General features: G+C 33.4%; 1 protein-coding gene across 1 annotated transcript in view; it reads left to right on the forward strand.

Moving 5' to 3' along the window:
• LOC140440066 (probable inactive peptidyl-prolyl cis-trans isomerase-like 6) overlaps positions 1 to 16,225 on the forward strand; it is a 30,550-nt gene extending 14,325 nt beyond the window's left edge. Inside the window, exons 3-7 of the mRNA XM_072530336.1 lie at positions 655 to 717; positions 4,794 to 4,885; positions 8,551 to 8,751; positions 10,532 to 10,884; positions 16,077 to 16,225. Coding sequence (XP_072386437.1) covers positions 655 to 717; positions 4,794 to 4,885; positions 8,551 to 8,751; positions 10,532 to 10,884; positions 16,077 to 16,204 — 837 coding nt within the window. The 3' untranslated portion in view covers positions 16,205 to 16,225. The remainder of the gene's footprint in view (positions 1 to 654; positions 718 to 4,793; positions 4,886 to 8,550; positions 8,752 to 10,531; positions 10,885 to 16,076) is intronic.
• Positions 16,226 to 20,113: the final 3,888 nt, after the last annotated feature.

Below are 20,113 nucleotides of genomic sequence, written 5' to 3' on the forward strand. Positions count from 1 at the left end.
TGTGTGTGTGTGTGTGTGTGTGTGTGTGTGTGTGTGTATGAAATCGGCGAAAAAGAGGGTAAAATGGACAATACACATCCTAAAAATAAATCGCAACACTGACCATAGCTAATGTTTCCCAATTTTTTCATTAAAAAATACTTTAAAATACATTTTTTTTAAAGTTTGGGAATAGTTATTTGGATCGTTGATATCTTTTAACAGTAGTGTTAATGCAATACGTGTTCCATATTTTTTGAAAATGGAAAGTACTTTAAAATTATGTGGAAGCTAATGAATACTATTTTGAACATGTAATTAATTGATTATAACTAATTAGTATAATATTAGTGGAATATAAATTCTATTAATTTGCTTTTGTTGTTTTAAAGTTGCTTTTAATTTTTAAAAGCGTAACATTTATAATAAATTAATAATTTTTCACAAAATGGAAGTTGTGAAACAATATAGAAAACAAATTGTAAATGCCGGAATTCTTCATCGAAGTGCTTCTCTAATGACGCATCACATTAATATAATCCCTATTTAAATTAACGAATTCTTTGCACTAGAAGAAACTTTTTCGGATTAAAAATTCGCACACGAAAACTGTCATATTTTTCACGTAGATATCAATTTTTCGCGTAGACTTATATATTTTATGTTTTTTTTCAGAGACAAATAACTTACTTTACCATAGCCATAAATAATCAAGTAGTTGGAACGATGATGTTTGAAGTAAGCAAACTTTATTCGAAATTTTAGTATTTTATGTATGCTGGTAGAACTACAAAAAAGCTATTCCACGATTAGTTAATATGTTAATTGCTGAAAATCTTTGTCCTACATTGATTTATACCTCTTGTGATTTTATCAACAGTTGCCTTTATTTAAGTTTTTCCATTATATCTTTTGTTTGTTGTCAATATGATTTATTTTTCAATTGCCTATATACATTTTTCCTTGTGAAGGTTTTTAAATATATAAGATAACAATATAAATCTTAAAGTTACGAATACGAATGCTGCGGTGTTATGTCTTTTCTACCCTGTTGTATGGAGTAGAGGCTTGGACACTAAAACAGTTGACCACAAAAAACATCGAAGCTTTCGAGATGTGGTGCTATAGGCGCATTCTCAGAATATCATGGATGGACCGCGTCACTAACACGCAAGTACTCCAAACTTTAGACAAAAGATGCGAAATTCTAAATGAGATAAAAACTAGAAAGATGGAATACTTGGGGCACATTGTGAGAGGTGAAAAGTACGAACTTTTAAGAAATATCATGCAGGGCAAAATTAAGGGCAAAAGAAGTGTGGGAAGAAGAAAAATATCGTGGCTTCGTAATCTACGTGAATGGTTCGGGTGTAGTTCGATTGAACTTTTTAGGCGCGCTGCTAACAAAGTCGCAGTGGCCATGATGATTTCCAATCTCCGTTAGGAGTGGCACGAGAAGAAGAAGAAGATAAATCTTAAAATATATCCTTAAACCTTCAAATATTTAACAAAGCATTCCCTTCGCTCATCAATTATTCTCAATCTCGAACCGTATGCATCGATCTTGAATTAACGTTCTTATAAAAACAAACCCTCTCTATCTCATCTGTGACTGTACTTTTTTTTCTTATATAGATCACGACATTGTTTTATTGACCATACAACACAATGGCAATCGCTGTGACATGTTACATGTTTCCACCTCTATATTCATTTCACAGTAGGTACGAATTGTCGTAATTGTCACATTGACATTAAAAATTTCAAACGAAGTTCTGAAAGAATAAACAAATAATTAATAAAACTGCAACTTGTAAATGTGTAACTTGTAACATGGTACTTTCAGGGTCATTCGATACGCGAAGTAATTGATTTATTTATTGTTGCCTTCGAAAATAGACTCTCACCAAGTGTTACAAAAATACCATTAAACATTTTTAAACTTCGCGATGTGTAAACAGTTGTAAAAAGTGTCATGAAGGTAATGAACCACGTGTTAGACCTGTCGATGAGGAGCGTCAAAACAGGGATATTAATATTTGTGCTTTTGTGGAAGCTAGTGAACCCTGCAATAGTGTACAAACTGCTAGGGAAGTTAACGTGAATGCTCGAACTGTCCAGCGAGTTCTCAAGAGGAATGGGTATCACTGTTTCAAGATACAACCAAGAACTGTTTCCGGAAGATAACTTTAGGCGGATGGAGTCTTGTGAATTTATGTTAGTTAAATAGAATGAAAATATACACTTTTTAAAAAATATATTATTTTCTGATGAATCTTCATTTTTATTCCATAAAAAACACAATCCATCCGTTACAAGGTATTATTCTCGAAAAAATAAGCACCTCAGTGTTGAAGTGCGAACGCAGTATCCGCAAAAGTTAAATGCTTGGACTGGGATGTTAGGCGACCATATTGTCGGTCCATTTTTTATCGATGGAAACCTAAACGGGCCCAAATATTTACAACTTTTACAGAATGAGATCATTCCGGCAGTTCGACGCCTTCCCGTTAATTTTCAGGAGGTTTATTTCCAACAGGATGGGTGTTCGGCTCACAACTCTAGAGTAACTATTGACTTCCTCGATCAAACGTTTCCTGATCGACTGATAAGTACACGTGGTACAATTAAATGGCACACTAGATCCTGTGACTTAGCGCCTAACGATTTCTTTTTTTGTGGTTTTCTCAAAGAAAACATTTATAGGCATCAGTTTGAAAGGGCCAGAAACCTAGTCGAATTAAGGGCAAACATACTTCATGTCAATGTCTGCAAGCATTACACCAGCCCTACTCCAAAATATGATATGAGAAATCTGTATGACAGATATGGTTACTGTTTAGCACAAGGAGGTGAAATATTTGAGCCCTTAATTCATTAATCTGCTTTCGTAATTTTTATTTTTTGTTAGGTACATTTTACGATGTTTGTAGGTTCTTAATTAGATAGTATTTTTTATGTTTAAGTTTGGAAGAATTTTATTGTTTTTTTTTATTTAAAAGTACAACCGATTCTTATTCTGATTTTTTTCTTCTTTCTTGTCTTATTGTTATAAGCTTTGTACATAAAATTTGTACAATTTTCAGTGACAATAAAGCATATTACTTATTTACTTACTTATTTATTTGTATTGCTATTAAGGCTAAAAAATAACCAAAAAGTTAGTTTTAGAGCATTATAATAAATATACTATAGAGATGGGATTGCAATTAATCTTAATTCCTATGGTCAACAAAACTATGTCGTTATCTGTATATCTATAGTCGCCAATATGTAATCATTCAATTTTTCGTATTTTCCTCCAATAATGTGATCGAACAATTTTCACTTCAGTTTTACTATTTGGCTAGAAGGATCTTTAACTTTTGTGTTGGTTCTCCTCTTTTTATTTGTGTTTAAAAAACGTTTAGCGGGTTAAGAAAGACGCTTATACTTGACTGAATACATAATATAATACGTCAGTCAATAAATCCCGGGTCTAACCATGAGATAGCGACTCTAATGAATTTTCCAGTTGACATTTCGGCAGTCCTAACCTTCACAAGGATACTTTCAAAATGCTCTGTCATTCGGATTATTATTTACAGAGTCACAGTGTTTGTGACGCTACTTTTGTGATTTGTATAAACAATTGATTCAAAGCAATTTCGTGGGTTGATTGATTACTATTATTTGATGGGAAAAAATACCGTCCAATCTGAACAATGGCTCAAAAAGTGTTACCGGTACTCTGCTTTATCGATTACAACCATTAAACGATGGTTTGCTGAATTCAAACGCGGTCGTACAAAAGCCAAATGATGCAGTTATTTCCGAAAACATCGAAAAAATGCTGAAAATTATTATGGAAAATAGCAAGGTGAAGTTGCAAGAGAAAGCTTATACTCTAAAGTTATCAAAGGATAGCATTTTCACTATTATACATAAACATTTGGGTATGAGAAAGCTTTTTCAAATGGGTGCCGCGTTTTCTCACACCAGCGCAAAAATCACAACGAATTGATGAATTTCGGCGCTGTTTGGACATGTTTAATCGGAATAAGTCTGAGTTTTTGCATCAGTATGTCACAATGGATCAAAAATGGTTCCATTACTTCAATTCGAAATCAAGTCGACAGTCATCTGAGTGGACAGCACCCGGAGAACGCCGTCCATAGCGAGGAAAGATGCAACAAACGGACGGAAAGATTACGGCTTCTGTAGTTTGGGATCCGCAAGGAATTATTTGCATTGACTATTTTAAATATGAAGAATCAATCAACGGCGACTATATTGGTTTATTGGAGCATTTGAAGACCGAAGTAAGGACCTTATCTGTTGAAGAAAAAATTGTTGTTTCACCAAGACAAAGCATCGTGTCATAATTCGATGGAAACGATGGCAATAATGCTCGAATGGGACTTTGAATTGCGTCCGCACCCACCATGAAGTCCACATCTGGCCCTCAGCGATTATCACCTTTTTCCGATCTAAAAAAAAATGCTCCGTGGTAAGAGATATCGCTCCGATAAGAAAATAATCACCGGAACTGAAGTCTATTTTGAAGGCAAAAATAAATCGTTTTAAAAAGGCGACATCGAAAAATTAGAAAAGCGTTGGAATAGGCGTATTGTCGTAAATGATATTATTTTGATGAATAAATAATAATTTTTGCACAAAAATGTTGTTTTACTAGTTAGTCCTGGGACTTTTAGCTGTAAAACCTAAAGTAAACATATTGAGAAGTGAAATTAGGGAAGCCGACCCAGGTTTAGATAGCAAGGATGATAATTTTAGTGATATAATTAGTTTTTAAGTAGTTGTTGTTTTTATAGCTTTACAATGATCTGGTTCCGCTAGCGTGTGAAAATTTTCTTAAACGATGCAAAGATATAAACGGGGGTTATACTGGCAGTCCAGTTCACAGGTAAATTTTAAATTTCTACAATAATTATTATATATCTATAACAATCTTACACAATATATATATATATACGGCCATAGATTGCTATATATGTGCCTGGCGTTTTAAGAAAATCTCCGTACCTACCAGTTCGAGGCAGGCCGCATTAGATAATAATGTCCACCAATCAACTGTTTTTAGATTGATAATAAAAAGGAGAAGTGGCAACCGTACAAAGTACATCTGGCCCAGGAGCTGTTAGAAGATAACTTTGATAGAAAAGTCGAATTCAGCGAAACCATTATGGAACGATGTAACAGAGATCAGAGTTTCATAGAAAAGGTACTTTTTCAGATGAATGGGCTTTTATATATACGGTCACGTAAACCGCCAGACATATCGATACTGGGCAAGTGGAAATTCATATTGGATGGAAGAATATAGCACACACTATCCTGAGAAGATGAATATTTGGGTCGGTATTATAAACAAATATATTATAGGACCATATTTTTTTGAGGAAAATTTCTGCTCCTCCTTACCTATATGAAATTATTAATAGAAATGATATGTGGTTCCAACAATATTGTGCTATTCCACACTACGGCGTTGAGATACGAAATTACTTAAATTTCGTTTTCCCAGGTAGGTAGATAGGTAGAAGGGATCTATCGAATAGCCACCAAGGTCTCCAGATTTGACTCCGATAGACTTTTATTATAGGTATATTTGAAAAGCAAAGTTTATCAAGGTTGACCGAATAATGTAAAATAGTTGAATAAGCGCATCGGAATGTAAATTGTACAAATAACTCCTGAAGGCATCGAAAACGTTAGGAAAAAATTACTGCCCGTCTTTCTCATTGCATTATTGCTGAAGGTCGTCAATTTCAACATTTCTTATAATTTGATTGTATTTTACTAAACATTTATTATAAGTTAATTGTATTAATAAACCAACAGTTTTGGTTAACTCTGCAGAAATAAATATTAAAATAATTGCACCGTTGCAAAGACTATTAGGAGACTTTTTAAATGAGGTGTCCCGTTGCCTCGGTTTGTATTTGAAAATATCGTCGATGTCATTACGCTGTAGCATTTAGATTTTCGTATATTATTAAAACACCGAAAAATATTCTCAATCTTTTTACGTCGCTGAGATTGATAATATAAACATTTTTAGTTTGTTTATATAAAGCACAGATTGGTATTTCGCGTTTTACCTTGATGCCGCTTGGAGATTTGCGCATCAAATAAATAAGAATATTTCCGTTTATGCTTTGTTTATACCTGGTTGGGCGAATGATATCACTCTACGATGGATCGCCAAAGCGTTTGGTTTATTGTTCAGTCCGGATTTTCTTCAAATTCGTTATTGTTTTTTTGTTATTCGTTTTTTTGTTGTCATCAGAAAATAGTGAAGTGCAGTTAGTTAGGAAGAGATTGAGATTTAGGAAGAGATAGCTTTCGGCGTATAGTCTTCAAAAGCCGGGAATTTGGGCTCAAAATGCGATTTGGCAGTTTTTGTTGAGTTAATCACCGATTGCATATGTTGTGCCCTATGTGGTAGATTTGAAAGACAGTGTTTCCAACCATTTGAGAGTTCCACATGGTTTAAAGAAGAAATTGAGTGGCCGAGTTTTGAAGATTGCAGTCTGTTGTCATCCAGGATAACCCGAAGCCCAAATAAGTGTCCAACTTCCCAAGAATTATCCATTTGTGTTCGATGGTCACCCCAGACCAGTTACTCTTTTTGTGGGACAAAGTTGTGTGTTGTTTGCAGTATTTTTGATTTAGTTCCAATCCCAAAATCTTTCTTAAGGGAAATACACCAGCCAGTGATACCAGGTAGGTACTTTTTATTAAACTAAATTATTCAAAGTAAAAATAAACATTTTTTCATAAATAAATAAATTTTCATGACAAACTAAAAAATTATAAATAAATAAAATTATAAGTTTTATGGATTAGCTAATTGTCATATTAGTCTTCTTAATTTTATGTAAATTGTTACAACTGAATGGGTCCTTCTAGTAACGTTCCAAGCGCCAATTTAAAAAATTTTCAGGAAGTGAAAAACCATTTTTAGCGATAAAAAATAAGTTAATACCTTAAAATATTATAGCAATATTATTGTAAACCTTTTTGTAAAACATCAGTAGTAAAACCTTTAAGTTACACAAAGTAGTAATAAAGTTATAAGCAAAATAGTAAATTTTTAATTGCAACAACTTCTAAGCGACTGTCGCTTAGAACGTTGTTGTAACTTTTTGCGGTAGTAATGATGGTTGAAACGTTATTGCATGAAATAATCAACACGTTCGTTCACATGTTAAAAAGTAACTTTATTTTATAGACAAAATCGTAAAACCAATTTTAAAAAACTTATAGAAGTAGCATATATATTTGAAAACATATAATATCAAAAAATTATTTATGAATTATAAAATAAAATAATGATTGAGTTTGTGAACTAAACGATAATGCCACTATACGGAAAAATATACACATTATTATACAAAATAATACCTGTCAAAGTTATGAAAATAATACAATTTAAAAAGTTAATGTAAAACAAAATATCAATACAAAAACGGCTTGCTTTTAAATATTTTAGTTTAGTCTAGTCCTGATCATAAACAGATATATTTTCATAAAATTCCCTGAATTCCTCAGGCACATATGGCATCATTGACATGAGATCCTTCTTTTTCTCTTTTTTTTTATTAGAAGTTGTCCTTCATAAAGTCTGCGTCATGTTGCGACTTTAACTGGAGGGAGATTGACGTGACTCCTTCCTGCTGATTTCTTTGCAAGGCATTGAGTATGCCATGGCTGAAGGATGTTGTGGGAGATTCTGGCTTGCAATGAAGTTGGATCATCATGTGTCAGTTTGAACCACACAAAATGAGTTATTCGAAAGTTTACTGTTCTTAGAGAATTTTCAATAATGCTAAAATCTTTGATGATTGACATGGTCAATCGTCAAAGGTGATGTAGACATGGTGATGTAGACATCTTCGGACGCTTGGAACGTTACTGCGCGACAAGGTCCGAAAAGTGGCGGGCAACGCTAGTCACAGTGCTGACAACCTCTATGATAACAACATGAAAACACCTTTGCCATGTCTGGGATATCGTATAGAACGTTTCTGAACAGAAAAAATGATTTTAAACATTATGTCGCTTAGAACGTTACTGGCGGGAGCCATTCAACTGTCGCCCTACATGTAAGGTTTGTTGATAATTTTTGTTAATATTATTTGTAATAACTGTTGATGTGAAGTAATAATAAATATGTAATGTTTCTCTCTAAACCAGGAGTTGTAGAATTATTACCTTTAAAAAGATTTTTACGTAAGTATTTTCTTGATTTCTTTCTTTGTAGTTACCCCTCTCAGTCCCTCCTTTATTCACTTACTTACGACCCAGCTCTCCAACCAAATCAAGAGTGGCCGTTCGCAAAGGTTTCGGTTTGTTTGCTTACAAACTATCTCCAGTCCAGTAATTGCTGTCCCCATTTTCAACCCCCTATAAGTGATACTCAATGTGGTAGGCAAATTATATCGTTACAACGCCAACACTGATGACGTAATGTCCAACATGTATAAAGCAATTTATGGCCATTCAAAAATGTGTATGTATATAAATAATGTCAATAAACACATAATTTCCTTTGGTATTGAAAAGAATAGTGAAAAATAGTTGGATTCAATGCGGACGGTGGAATTTGCCAGAAAAAAAGATGCCTTGTGAAAATTATGTAATTCCACATGACAGGAGAGGGGTTTTATGTACCACAAATACAGGTAGACATAAAGAAAACAGCACACAGTTTTTTATAACTTTGGCTCCAACTCCTTGGATGGATTATAACTACGTAGCTTTTGGGTATGTATTTAATATTTTTAACTTCAACGGAATAACTTTTTTTTACATTCATAAAGAATATTTTTGGTAATTACATTCTAGTCATATATGATCAATAAGCAATTTTAGTTTTGTCGAAAAGCCTAAAAAGTACTACTAATGTATCAAGACACAAATTCTACTCTGGTTTTGGCTATCAAATTGGTTATACTAATTTTGTTGATGGCAGCTCGGAAAAGGGATGCAGGAGATCTGCTAAACCATTCGCTCTAATCGTATCAATTAGATGTTAAAGTTCTTCATAACTACTTGTAATTAACACCGTCTAATCCGCGAGCCTTATATTATTAATATTGAAGTTTGATGCCACATTGAACACTATCCAATGCTTTATTGAAAACGAATTCCGAATAGATGTTAAATATTAGTGGGGATAAAATGCAGCCCTGTCTTACCCCCTTCGTATTGACACCTCTTCCCGACACCATTATCCCGACCAATTCTGACATTTTCATGTTGATGCCAGTAAAGATTTTTAATGATACGTAGGTCTTTATCATCAATACCTACCTGCTAAAGAATGGCTATCATTTTAGTAAGTTTTATTCTATCAAAGGCCTTTTCAAAGTCAATAAAACATACAAACGGGATGCCGCACATCTCTGAATCTCTGTGCCTTAACTTAAATACTAAATAGTGCTTCTCTGGTTCTAAAGTTATTTCGAAACTGTATCGTTATGGTTATGGTAGATCGGGTCAGGACCCATGAGCCCTTCAGATACTTAGACCTCCTAAGACGGGTCAATTGTATCACCCCTATCATACGGAATAGGTCCAACAGACCCTAGTCTTCGGAGTTTTTAGGGCACATGGTGTTCCGGGCTCCTATATCTGCAATACTCAGCAGGGGCTCGAAGTCTGAGCCCTTCCTGCCGTTCTGAACGTCTAATCCTTTAGTAAGCTTGTGGCCTCGCAGAAAGCCACAAATCTCTTTAAGGATAACTCCCTCATTTGGCTCGGTTGTATGAGATCGAGCCCAGGATCTGCCACCTCTGGTAGGCCAGTGCCGGGCACTTCCAGAGGACATGTGAGGAGGTTTCCTCTTCTTCAGCTTCATAAATTTTGTTAAAAAGATAAAGGAGAGATCCTTTACCTGATTGTTCGAAGAGCTGTTTTATTTTATTAGATATTTCATCTGGTCCCACTCTACTTTATATACACATATAAATTCAATATTTAACATAAACATGTCACAGAAAACAATTTCAGCTTGAGCAGTTAGAAGAAATTTTAAAAAATAATTTGAAAAAACAACCCTATATAATCACTATACCGAATATGGAAAGACAACTGAGGAACTGATAATCACTCAAAGATACCGAAAACAAATGGTTAAGCAATCGTAATGAAATTGGTAAAATATTTGAAATTAATAATTTAAAATTTCAATTTTGAAATTACTTAGTGAAAACATGGCGTAAAGTGAAGTACATACTTGACATATTATTTTATTTCAAGTTGCAACTTGGACTGCATCCATTTCTGGACACAAAAATGTGCGTATAAAACTAAATGATTTTTTTTAATGTAACTTTCGATCCAAAGACAACATCGACACAAAGATAAAGGGAATATTTTATACGAATATTTAAAAATGTATGGTAAAGAGTTATAAAGGAAAAACACCAAACGTAAATCTAAGCATAATGTGTTGTTCAGAAAAATAATAACAATTATTTAGCTCTATATTCCAGTCTGTCATGTGCCACTGTTTAATAATTGGTATTTATTAATATTTTAGTCAATTACTACAAGGAGAAGAAGTCTTAAAAGCTATAGAGAAAGTTCCCACCTACTACGAATCTCCAACTTTACCAATAACTATTGTTATGAGTGGAGAAATAACCTTAGACGGAATTCCCGATTACTTTACCTCGATGGAAAGGCCAGAATTCCAAAGTATCTTGCCATCGCTCTCTAAAGATAATTTATACGCAGTAGACGATTGTAATTTAATACCGACCACATCTAGATTTTCAATGTCAAAGTATAAGAAAGGTTTGTATGGCTTGGAAACTGATATGGCGATAAACATGGAATATCCAAATTTGCCAGATTATCTTATGCCAAGATTAATGGGTGAATCAGAAGCAAGTAAGTGATTAATTTCTGTTTCTTGAGTCTTATTAATTTTTTGTTGTCATATTATAAATTTTTATTCATTTTAAAAAAATCAAAAACCCAAATCAAAACCAAATACCTTTGAAATGGGTGCAAAATTTTATTAGGATCTGTTTAATAGTTTTTGCATAATAATTTTGCAGTCCAGATCTGCAAAAAATTGCAAGCTCGCAAAATTATGATGGCCCACAATAGGCATTTTAAATAGTCGGAATTTTTTACGTATAAAGAAAATCAAGCTTTGAAACGTACTTTAAAATTAATTTTTTTAAGTTATAAACAATTTTTTCAAAAATTATAAGTCATTTTCAATTAAAAATATATTTAATAGAGTAATGATAATTATAAAACTGCTAAAATAAATTAATTTTAATATGTAAATGTATATTCTATAAAAAGATTTATTTAGAAAATTTATTTATATATATATATATATATATATATATATATATATATATATATATGGGTTGTTGTTTTTGGGTGGTACAACCCAAAGAGCGATGGAGAGGGCCATGCTAGGGATTAGTTTGAGAGACAGGATTTGAAATATCGACATTCGTGAAAGAACAAAGATTACTGATGTCGCAGAACTTATAGCAAGGCTCAAGTGGCAATGGGTCGGACGTGTTGCCCGAGATAATCCCTAAAAATGGACACAGATTAACAAACTGGAGACCACTAGAGAACAGGCGAGGAGTAGGCAAACCACAGAAGAGGTGGACAGATGATATCAAAAAAGTCGCGGGCAAGCAGTGGATGAGAATTGCCAAGAGTAGAAATCAATGGAAGTAAATGGAAGCAAATGGAAGAGGCCTATGTCCAGCAGTGGACGAATACAGGCTGAAGAGAACGAAGAATATATATATATATATATATATATATATATATATATATATATATATATATATATATATATATATATATATATAAAGAAAAAAAGAAGTCTTCGTTGACTACGTTAGAAAACGGAGCTTTGAGGATTATTCGGATACGCATATATATATATATATATATATATATATATATATATATATATATATATATATATATATATATATATATATATATATATATATATATATATATATATATAAGAAAAAAAGAAGTCTTCGTTGTTCGAAGTTTTGAAAAAAGATGAATAAATTAAAAAATACGAAATTTTGATCCATGATACCGTATACAAATTTTATCTAGAATCTTATGCAGAATCTAAAAATGCAGTAACATACAGGGTGTTCCATTTAAAATAACAAAGTTGCTGTTCACTAAAATATTTTCTGTAATATATATATATATATATATATATATATATATATATATATATATATATATATATATATATATATATATATATATATAATCAATAACCCTTCTACCCTAAGGTGTTGGGTGTAAAGTTTCTTTTTAGGTTTCATATACAAACTTCCTCCAATTCTTCTTGTTGCTTGCCAATTTCTTCGCTTGCTCCTTGGTGACTCCTCTCCTGTCTAGGATGGCGGCAATTTCATCGTCCCAGGTCTTCATGGGTCTGCCCCTCGGTCTTTTCAAGGTTCTTCTCGCTTCCCACACTTGTTTCACTTGGCTTTTTTTCTCCATCCTTACCATGTGGCCGTTCCATCTCAGTTGGGCTTCTTCGATTTTCTTCTCTATTGATTGGACTTTAAGGCGTTCTCTTATTTCATCGTTCCGTATCCTGTCCATTCTGGTCACCCCTAGTACTCTTCTTAGATACTTCATTGAAATACTTTGCAGTTTATTTTTTAGTCTGGTGGTGAGCCTCCAGCTTTCACATCCAAATGTTAAGATAGGTACAAAAACTGTGTTGTAGATAGCTATCTTTGCTTTTTGGGATACTTCTTTTTTCGATAGGAATTTGCTCTTAATTGCGTGATATATCCGGGGAGCGTTTGCTATTCGATTGTTTATCTCTGCTTCTTGTGTACCCCTACTCTCTAGTTGCACTCCCAGGTATTTAAAGGTTTCGACTTGTTCTAAAGTATAGTTATTGATTTTAATGTTTGTATGTTGGTCTGTTTTCCCACATACCATGACCTTGGTTTTACTTTCATTAATTCTCAGGTTACGTTTTTCGAGTTTATCTCTCCATATCTGGAGGTTTCTCTTAAGTGCGTCCTCGTTTCTTCCAAATATGACGAGGTTATCTGCAAATGCGCACTCCGCTATCTGTATCATTTCCAGGTTTCTATGTCCAACAAATATTCTCGATGTTTCTTCTCTAGTTTGCTTCATTACATCATCTAGTACAATATTGAACAGGATGGGGCCTAGTACACCTCCTTGCCGCAAGCCATCATTGACTCTAAACTCTTCTGATTCCATATTATCTGTTCTTACTCTGTTTTTTGTGTTCTTGTATAGGCTCATAATAGCTTTTCTGAGTTTGCTGTCTACTTCTCTGTTTCTTAGGCTTTTGTCTATTTCGGTTCGCGGGGTTCTATCAAATGCTTTTTCGAGGTCTATGAAGGCTTGGTATAGTTCCGTGCTTGTATTTCGTGCATTTTGTATTAGATGCTTGAGTGTAAAAACATGGTCATGGATGCTTCTTCCCTTCCTGAAACCGCTCTGTGACTGCTTCAGCTTATGGTCTACTTCTTGTAGAAGTCTTTTCTCCAGTACTCGTTCGTAAACTTTGGAAGGGATACTCAGGAGAGTTATACTTCTGTAGTTGCTGCATTCTCGTCTGTCACCTTTTTTGAAAATGGGTAGAATAACGCCCACTGCCCAGTCTTTTGGGATCTTGCTCTCATTCCATGCTTTATTGCAAACTTTTCTAAGCATTTCATTTCCATTTTCTCCTATATTTTTTAGCATTTCCGCAGTTATCTTATCATAGCCAGCTGCCTTTCCTCTTTTGAGCCTGATTATTATTTCTCTTATTTCTTCTATTGTTATTTCGTTTTGGTTTGGGTTCTCATATGGGTGTTCTTCAGTGTTGTCTATTTCATTATTATAGTCTTTTTGAGTCAGAAGGTCTTCGAAATATTCTCTCCACCTGTTCATAATATTTTCGTTCTCGCAGAGGATGTGGCCATCTTTGTTTTTAATTTGTTTTGGTGTTTGTTGTCTGTTCTCTGTTCTTAGGCTTCTCAGAGTTTTGTAAAATAGTTTTTGGTTAGTGTGGTAGTCCTTCTCCAGCTTATTCCCAAAATCCTCCCAGATTTTCTTTTTTGCTTTAATCACCATGTCTTTTACTTTTGCCCTCTGTTGCTTATATTTTTGATAGCTTTCTGCATTCTGGTTCCCTAGATATTTCTTCCACGCCAACTTCTTGGATTTGACCTCTTCTTTTATTTCATTACTCCACCAATTCGTACATTGTCTGTTTTTATTGATTTTAGCTATTCCGCAGATTTGCAGAAAAAAATTCTACCATTTTAAAATAATTTACATATTAAAATTAATTTATTTTAGCAGTTTTATACTAATTAATAATTTATTAAATTAGAAGATTTAATTTTATTGGAAAATTACGTAAAATTTGAAAAAATTGTTTATACTTTTACAAAATTCCCTAGGCCTGCCTAATTGACCGATTATAATTTTTCAACATTAAGTCTTTATTTATAAGAAGTAAAATTTTCAACTACTTATAGTGTTTATTGTGGGCACAGCATAATTCTGAAAATTTGGAATTTTTTTTGCAAACTGTGGTGTGCAAAATTGTTATGAAAAACTTTTAAACCGATCCTCACGAAATTTAGCACACGTTTCAGTCGTATTACAAAATTTTTCTAGGCGGAATATGAAGATTGTAAGTTATGTGTAGGGCTAAAAAAAAAAATAAAAGATATTTAATTTTTTTATACTTTTTTTTAATTTGTAGCTCATCAAGTATTATATTTAAATTAAAAACGCCACTTTTACCTTCTATAAAATTTTTGTACGAGCAATATCTCTCGAGTTATAGGCAAAAATATGGGCGCAAAAAGCAAAAAATTTTCGATTTTTTTTAGATTTTGTTAAATAAAAAATTAAGCACAAGGTTTGCGAATATCGCATATCGTGATTATTGGTACAAGGTACATCCTGAAGTGATTCCAGTAAAAAAATAAAACTCCTATAGAAAATGTCCATTCTTATGGTCTGCTTTTCGACAGATCCCACCTGGACTATTATGGAAATAAAACCTTATGTTTTAACACTCTAAAATAAATACATGCCGGCTTTATCAAGAATGCAACAAAATAACTTTTAACAAGGTGCAACATAAAACTATAGAAACGGTGGAAGAATTCTGCTACTTAGGGTAACTGGTAGATTGCAAAAACAACACATCTAAAGAAATTGGAAAAAGAATATACGTGGCTAACGGTTGTTATTTTTGCCTGGCCCCTCAACTTAGAGCGAAAAATATGTCAAGAGCAACAAAGTGCAAAGTGCTCACTTATGGATCGGAAACATGGGCAGTGATGTATTGAGGACCATATATGGCGAACAGGATCTATGGAGAAGGCGATATAATTTCGAACTCTATAGACTTTTTGGTGATGCAGATATCGTGAAAACCATCAAAATAATCCGCTTAAGATGGGTGGGCCAGGTTATCAGTCGGAATAACAAGGGGGGCGTCCTAAACTCAAATATCTGGACGATGTGCAGGACGATTTAAGGAAAATTAGAGTAAGGGGATGGAGAAGTCAGACACTCGATAGGAAAAAATGGAAGAATGTTTTGAGGCAGGCCAAGACTGATGATGATGAAACAACTTTTCTGGGAGCAGGTTTCAAAAAAAGTAGCGTAATATTGCTTTGTAGATCTACATAGGGCATTTTACGGTCTGAAACTTAACGACTAACTCACTTGCTATATAAGCAAACCATATCGTTAGATCTTATTAAAACACTTGAAAACATAAACGAGGTGTGAATCTGATTAATTAACAATGATAAATACTACTGTTACAATTTTAAATGAGAAGGAAGTCAAGTGGCACATCGTCATACAACACTTTTTCATTTTCTCTCCTCTTTACTAGGTAATAAGTAGGCTCTAATGAACCTCTTAATAGATGGTTTTTCCTTGGCTCCATAGCATTGACTTCAAATAATAGAAATATATCCATAAAGCCTTAAGACTAACATCAAAATATACATTGGTTAATAAATGTGACACAAAGTAAATATTTTATGTATTATTGTTTTTAGGTTACCCTTCAACCCTTAGTATACAGCAATGGTCACCACTGGATCAAGATCAAGTACAGGATCTACCAGACTTTTACAAAATTCTTAAAGATTGTAATATGCCCGGAGCTAGTGATACTACTTTATAAAATTAAAATATAAAATATTTACCTTTTATGTTTATTTTCATATCACAAAATATTAGCAATTATTTTTTTAATTAGCAAAGTTTTTTAATAAAGACTTTTAGAAAAGTTTAAAAAATATTTTACATATGCTTAGAACCGGAATACAAATAAATAACCGACTTGAATCAATCTGTAAATTAAGTATTTGAACATTTGGCGGAATCGCCTTTGTAAAGTTTGGTGAATTCACACGTAACAATAACCAGAAATTGCACACCATATATTTTGCCAGAAACACCACTACATAGTTGAGTACCCGTCGGCCAAAAAGTTTATGATAGATACTCTCTCCAAACTTTTAGTGTCACTTCATTAGGTAGAGTGTAACAAGGTTTCCCCCTGCGACTTTTTTTGGTTCTGGGGCGTTTGTTGTCCAATTTTCCCGAAACATTTCACCCGTCAGACAAGAAAATGGGAAAACAAGTTTCGTCAGACAATATGAAAAGTTGTGTTTGCTGCTGTTAATGAAAGTATCCTGAAAAAATTAGCTTGTTATCTATGAATTTCGTCGCAGTAGTTTTTTGGACATGTTCGAGTCGTCAGACGCATTGAATGACCTATATTTATCACCAGATAATTTAGTTAAGTCGGCAAAAAAGTTTATGATAGATAGTCTCTTCAAATTGTAAGTATCGCTTCATAAGGCCGAGTCTGACACGGTTTCCCTCTGCGACTTTTTTTGGTTCCCGAAACATTTCACCCGTGAGACAGGAAAACCGGACAACAAGTTTCGTTCGATCTTTAGAGTCACTGTTAGCATATGTCTCAATTCAGAATTGTCTGGGATTCAGAAAAAAAATCAAAAATTAGAAGAAATTATGAACGAGATAGAAACAGAAAATAAAAGACACAACTCAAAACCATTGTACCAATACTTAAAGCTAGGTAACCGAAAACGGACAGCTAATATATACAAGCAAAAACATGGCAGAAGTATTTCGAAGAAATATATCAAGAAACTGATAGAGAACAAGAAGAAAGAAAAACCATAACAAACACGGAACAAGATAAAGAAGAAGAAGAATTGACCTATACAGAAGTTAAAGAGAAAATATGCAAACTTAAAAACGGGAAAATACCGGGAGAAGACGGAATATGTGCAGAAATTATAGAATACGGTGTGAAGGCACTATAAAGAAATATTTACGAACTAATCGAATCGAACGAATGAACGAATCGAAGAAAGGAATCATAGTGATAATCCCAAAACAAGACCATAGAATATACAAAAACTATCGAGCAATTAAGTTACTGAATGTAACATTTAAAGTTTATGAGATTACCAGTAGGGTTTCATAAAAGAAAGATCCACGATAGAAGCTATACATACGCTAAAACAAGTGATAGAGAAATCATACGCGTACGGCGGAGAAACACATTTACTTTTCCTAGACTTTAAACAAGCGTTTGACAAACTAAACAGAAGAAAAATGATCCAAGACTTACAAGGGAGTAATATGCCAAATAAAATTATAAGAATGATAGAATGACAATGCGAGATTCCCAAGCAACAATAGACACCGGAAGAAAAAGAACAGTAATAATAAAAATAAAAAATGGAGTAAGACAAGATGCGCTCTCAACGGTACCATTTATTCTATCACTAGACAAGATAATAAAAAAGCTGTCAAACGCAGGAACTATAAACAAGAATGCAGTACAAATATGCTGACATTCAATATAGATTGCTTAATATTCAAAATTGGTTAAAAAAATATATTATGTTTACTGACGACATGGTCAAAGCAGAGTTACTAACTAGTTAGTCAAAAATCATCCTACAGAACAAAAATATGTGGTAGATGAAATTATTAAATCACTGGGTAGATGTGTGCTTAGATTACCACCTTACCGCTGTGATTTAAACCCCATTGAGCTAATACGGGCACAAGTAAAAGGTGAAGGTGTAAGAAAAAATACGACTTTTAATTTAAGTGACGTAAAAGTACTTTTCAATGAAGCATTGAATAATGTTACATCGAATTCCGGGAAGAATGCCGTAATCATATATATGGTATTATATCCAAGATATGGGAACTAGATTTTATGTTGGAACAGCAGTTCGAACCTCTGATTATTAATTTAGGTGACGACTTATGTTCATCCGAGGACACCGATAGTATAATAATTTAAAACATCCAAGTTGAAAAAACCATGTTCATACTATATAATACAGATCACCACATTGTTTTATTGACCATACAAAACAATGGTAATCGCTGTGACATGTTACACGTTTCCACCTCTACATTCATTTCACAGTAGGTACGAATTGTCGTAATTGTCTAATTGACATTAAAAACTTCAAACGAAGTTCTGAAAGAATAAACAAATAATTAATAAAATGCCTATTACGTTGTATACCTACCGTGCAAGAAAAAGTGCAACTTGTAACAGGGTACTTTCAGGGTCATTCGATACGCGAAATAATTGATTTATTTATTGTTGCCTTCGAAAATAGACCCCCACCAAGTGTTACAACAGTTAAAAATACCATAATAAAACACGTGTTAGACCTGTCGATGAGGAGCGTCAAAACAGGGATATTGATATTGAAGAATAAACAAATAATTAATAAAATGCCTATTTCGTTGTATACCTACCGTCCAAGAAAAAGTGCAACTTGTAACATGGTACTTTCAGGGTTATTCGATACGCGAAATAATTGATTTATTTATTGTTGCCTTCGAAAATAGACCCCCACCAAGTGTTACAACAGTTAAAAATACCATTTTACTTCGGGATGTGTAAACAGTTGTAAAAAGTGTCATGAAGGTAATAAAACACGTGTTAGACCTGTCGATGAGGAGCGTCAAAATAGGGATATTGATATTTGTGCTTTTTTGGAAGCTAGTGATCCCTGCAATAGTGTACAAATTGCTAGGGAAGTTAACGTGAATGCTCGAACTGTCCAGCGAGTTCTCAAAAGGAATGGGTATCACTGTTTTAAGATACAACCAAGAACTGTTTCCGGAAGATAACTTTAGGCGGATGGAGTTTTGTGAATTTATGTTAGATAAACAGAATGAAAATGTACACTTTTTAAAAAATATTTTATTTTCTGACGAATCTTCATTTTCATTACATAAAAAACACAATCCATTCGTTGCAAGGTATTATTCTCGGAAAAATAAGCACCTTGGACTGGGATGTTAGGCGACCATATTGTCGGTCCATTTTTTATCGATGGAAACCTAAACGGGCCCAAATATTTACAACTTTTACAGAATGAGATCATTCCGGCAGTTCGACACCTTCCCGTTAATTTTCAGGTTTATTTCCAACAGAATGGTTGGAATGGCTTACAACTCTAGAGCAACTATTGACTTCCTCAATCAAACGTTTCCTGATCGACTGATACATGTACACGTGGTATAATTAAATGGCCCGCTAGATCCTGTGACTTAGCGCCTAACGATTTCTTTTTTTGGGGTTTTCTCAAAGAAAACATTTATAGGCATCAGTTTGAAAGGGCCACAAACCTAGTCGAATTGCTCTGCAAACATTACACCAGCCCTACTCCAAAATATGAGGAGAAATCTGTATGACAGATTTGGTTACTGTTTATCACACGGAGGTGGAATATTTGAGCCTTTAATTCATTAATCTGCTTTCCTAATTTTTATTTTTGTTAGGTACATTTTACGAAGTTTGTAGGTTCTTAATTAGGTAGTATTTTTTATGTTTAAGTTTGAAAGAATTTTATTGTTTTTTTTTATTTAAAAGTACAAACGATTCTTATTCCGATTTTTTTCTTCTTTCTTGTCTTATTGTTATAAGCTTTGTCAATAAAATTTTTACAATTTTCAGTGACAATAAAGCATATTACTTATTTACTTACTTATTTATTTGTATTGCTATTAAGGCTAA

The sequence above is a fragment of the Diabrotica undecimpunctata genome, chromosome 1 (genome assembly GCF_040954645.1).
Source record: "Diabrotica undecimpunctata isolate CICGRU chromosome 1, icDiaUnde3, whole genome shotgun sequence".
In the NCBI taxonomy this organism is placed as follows: Eukaryota; Metazoa; Arthropoda; class Insecta; order Coleoptera; family Chrysomelidae; genus Diabrotica; species Diabrotica undecimpunctata.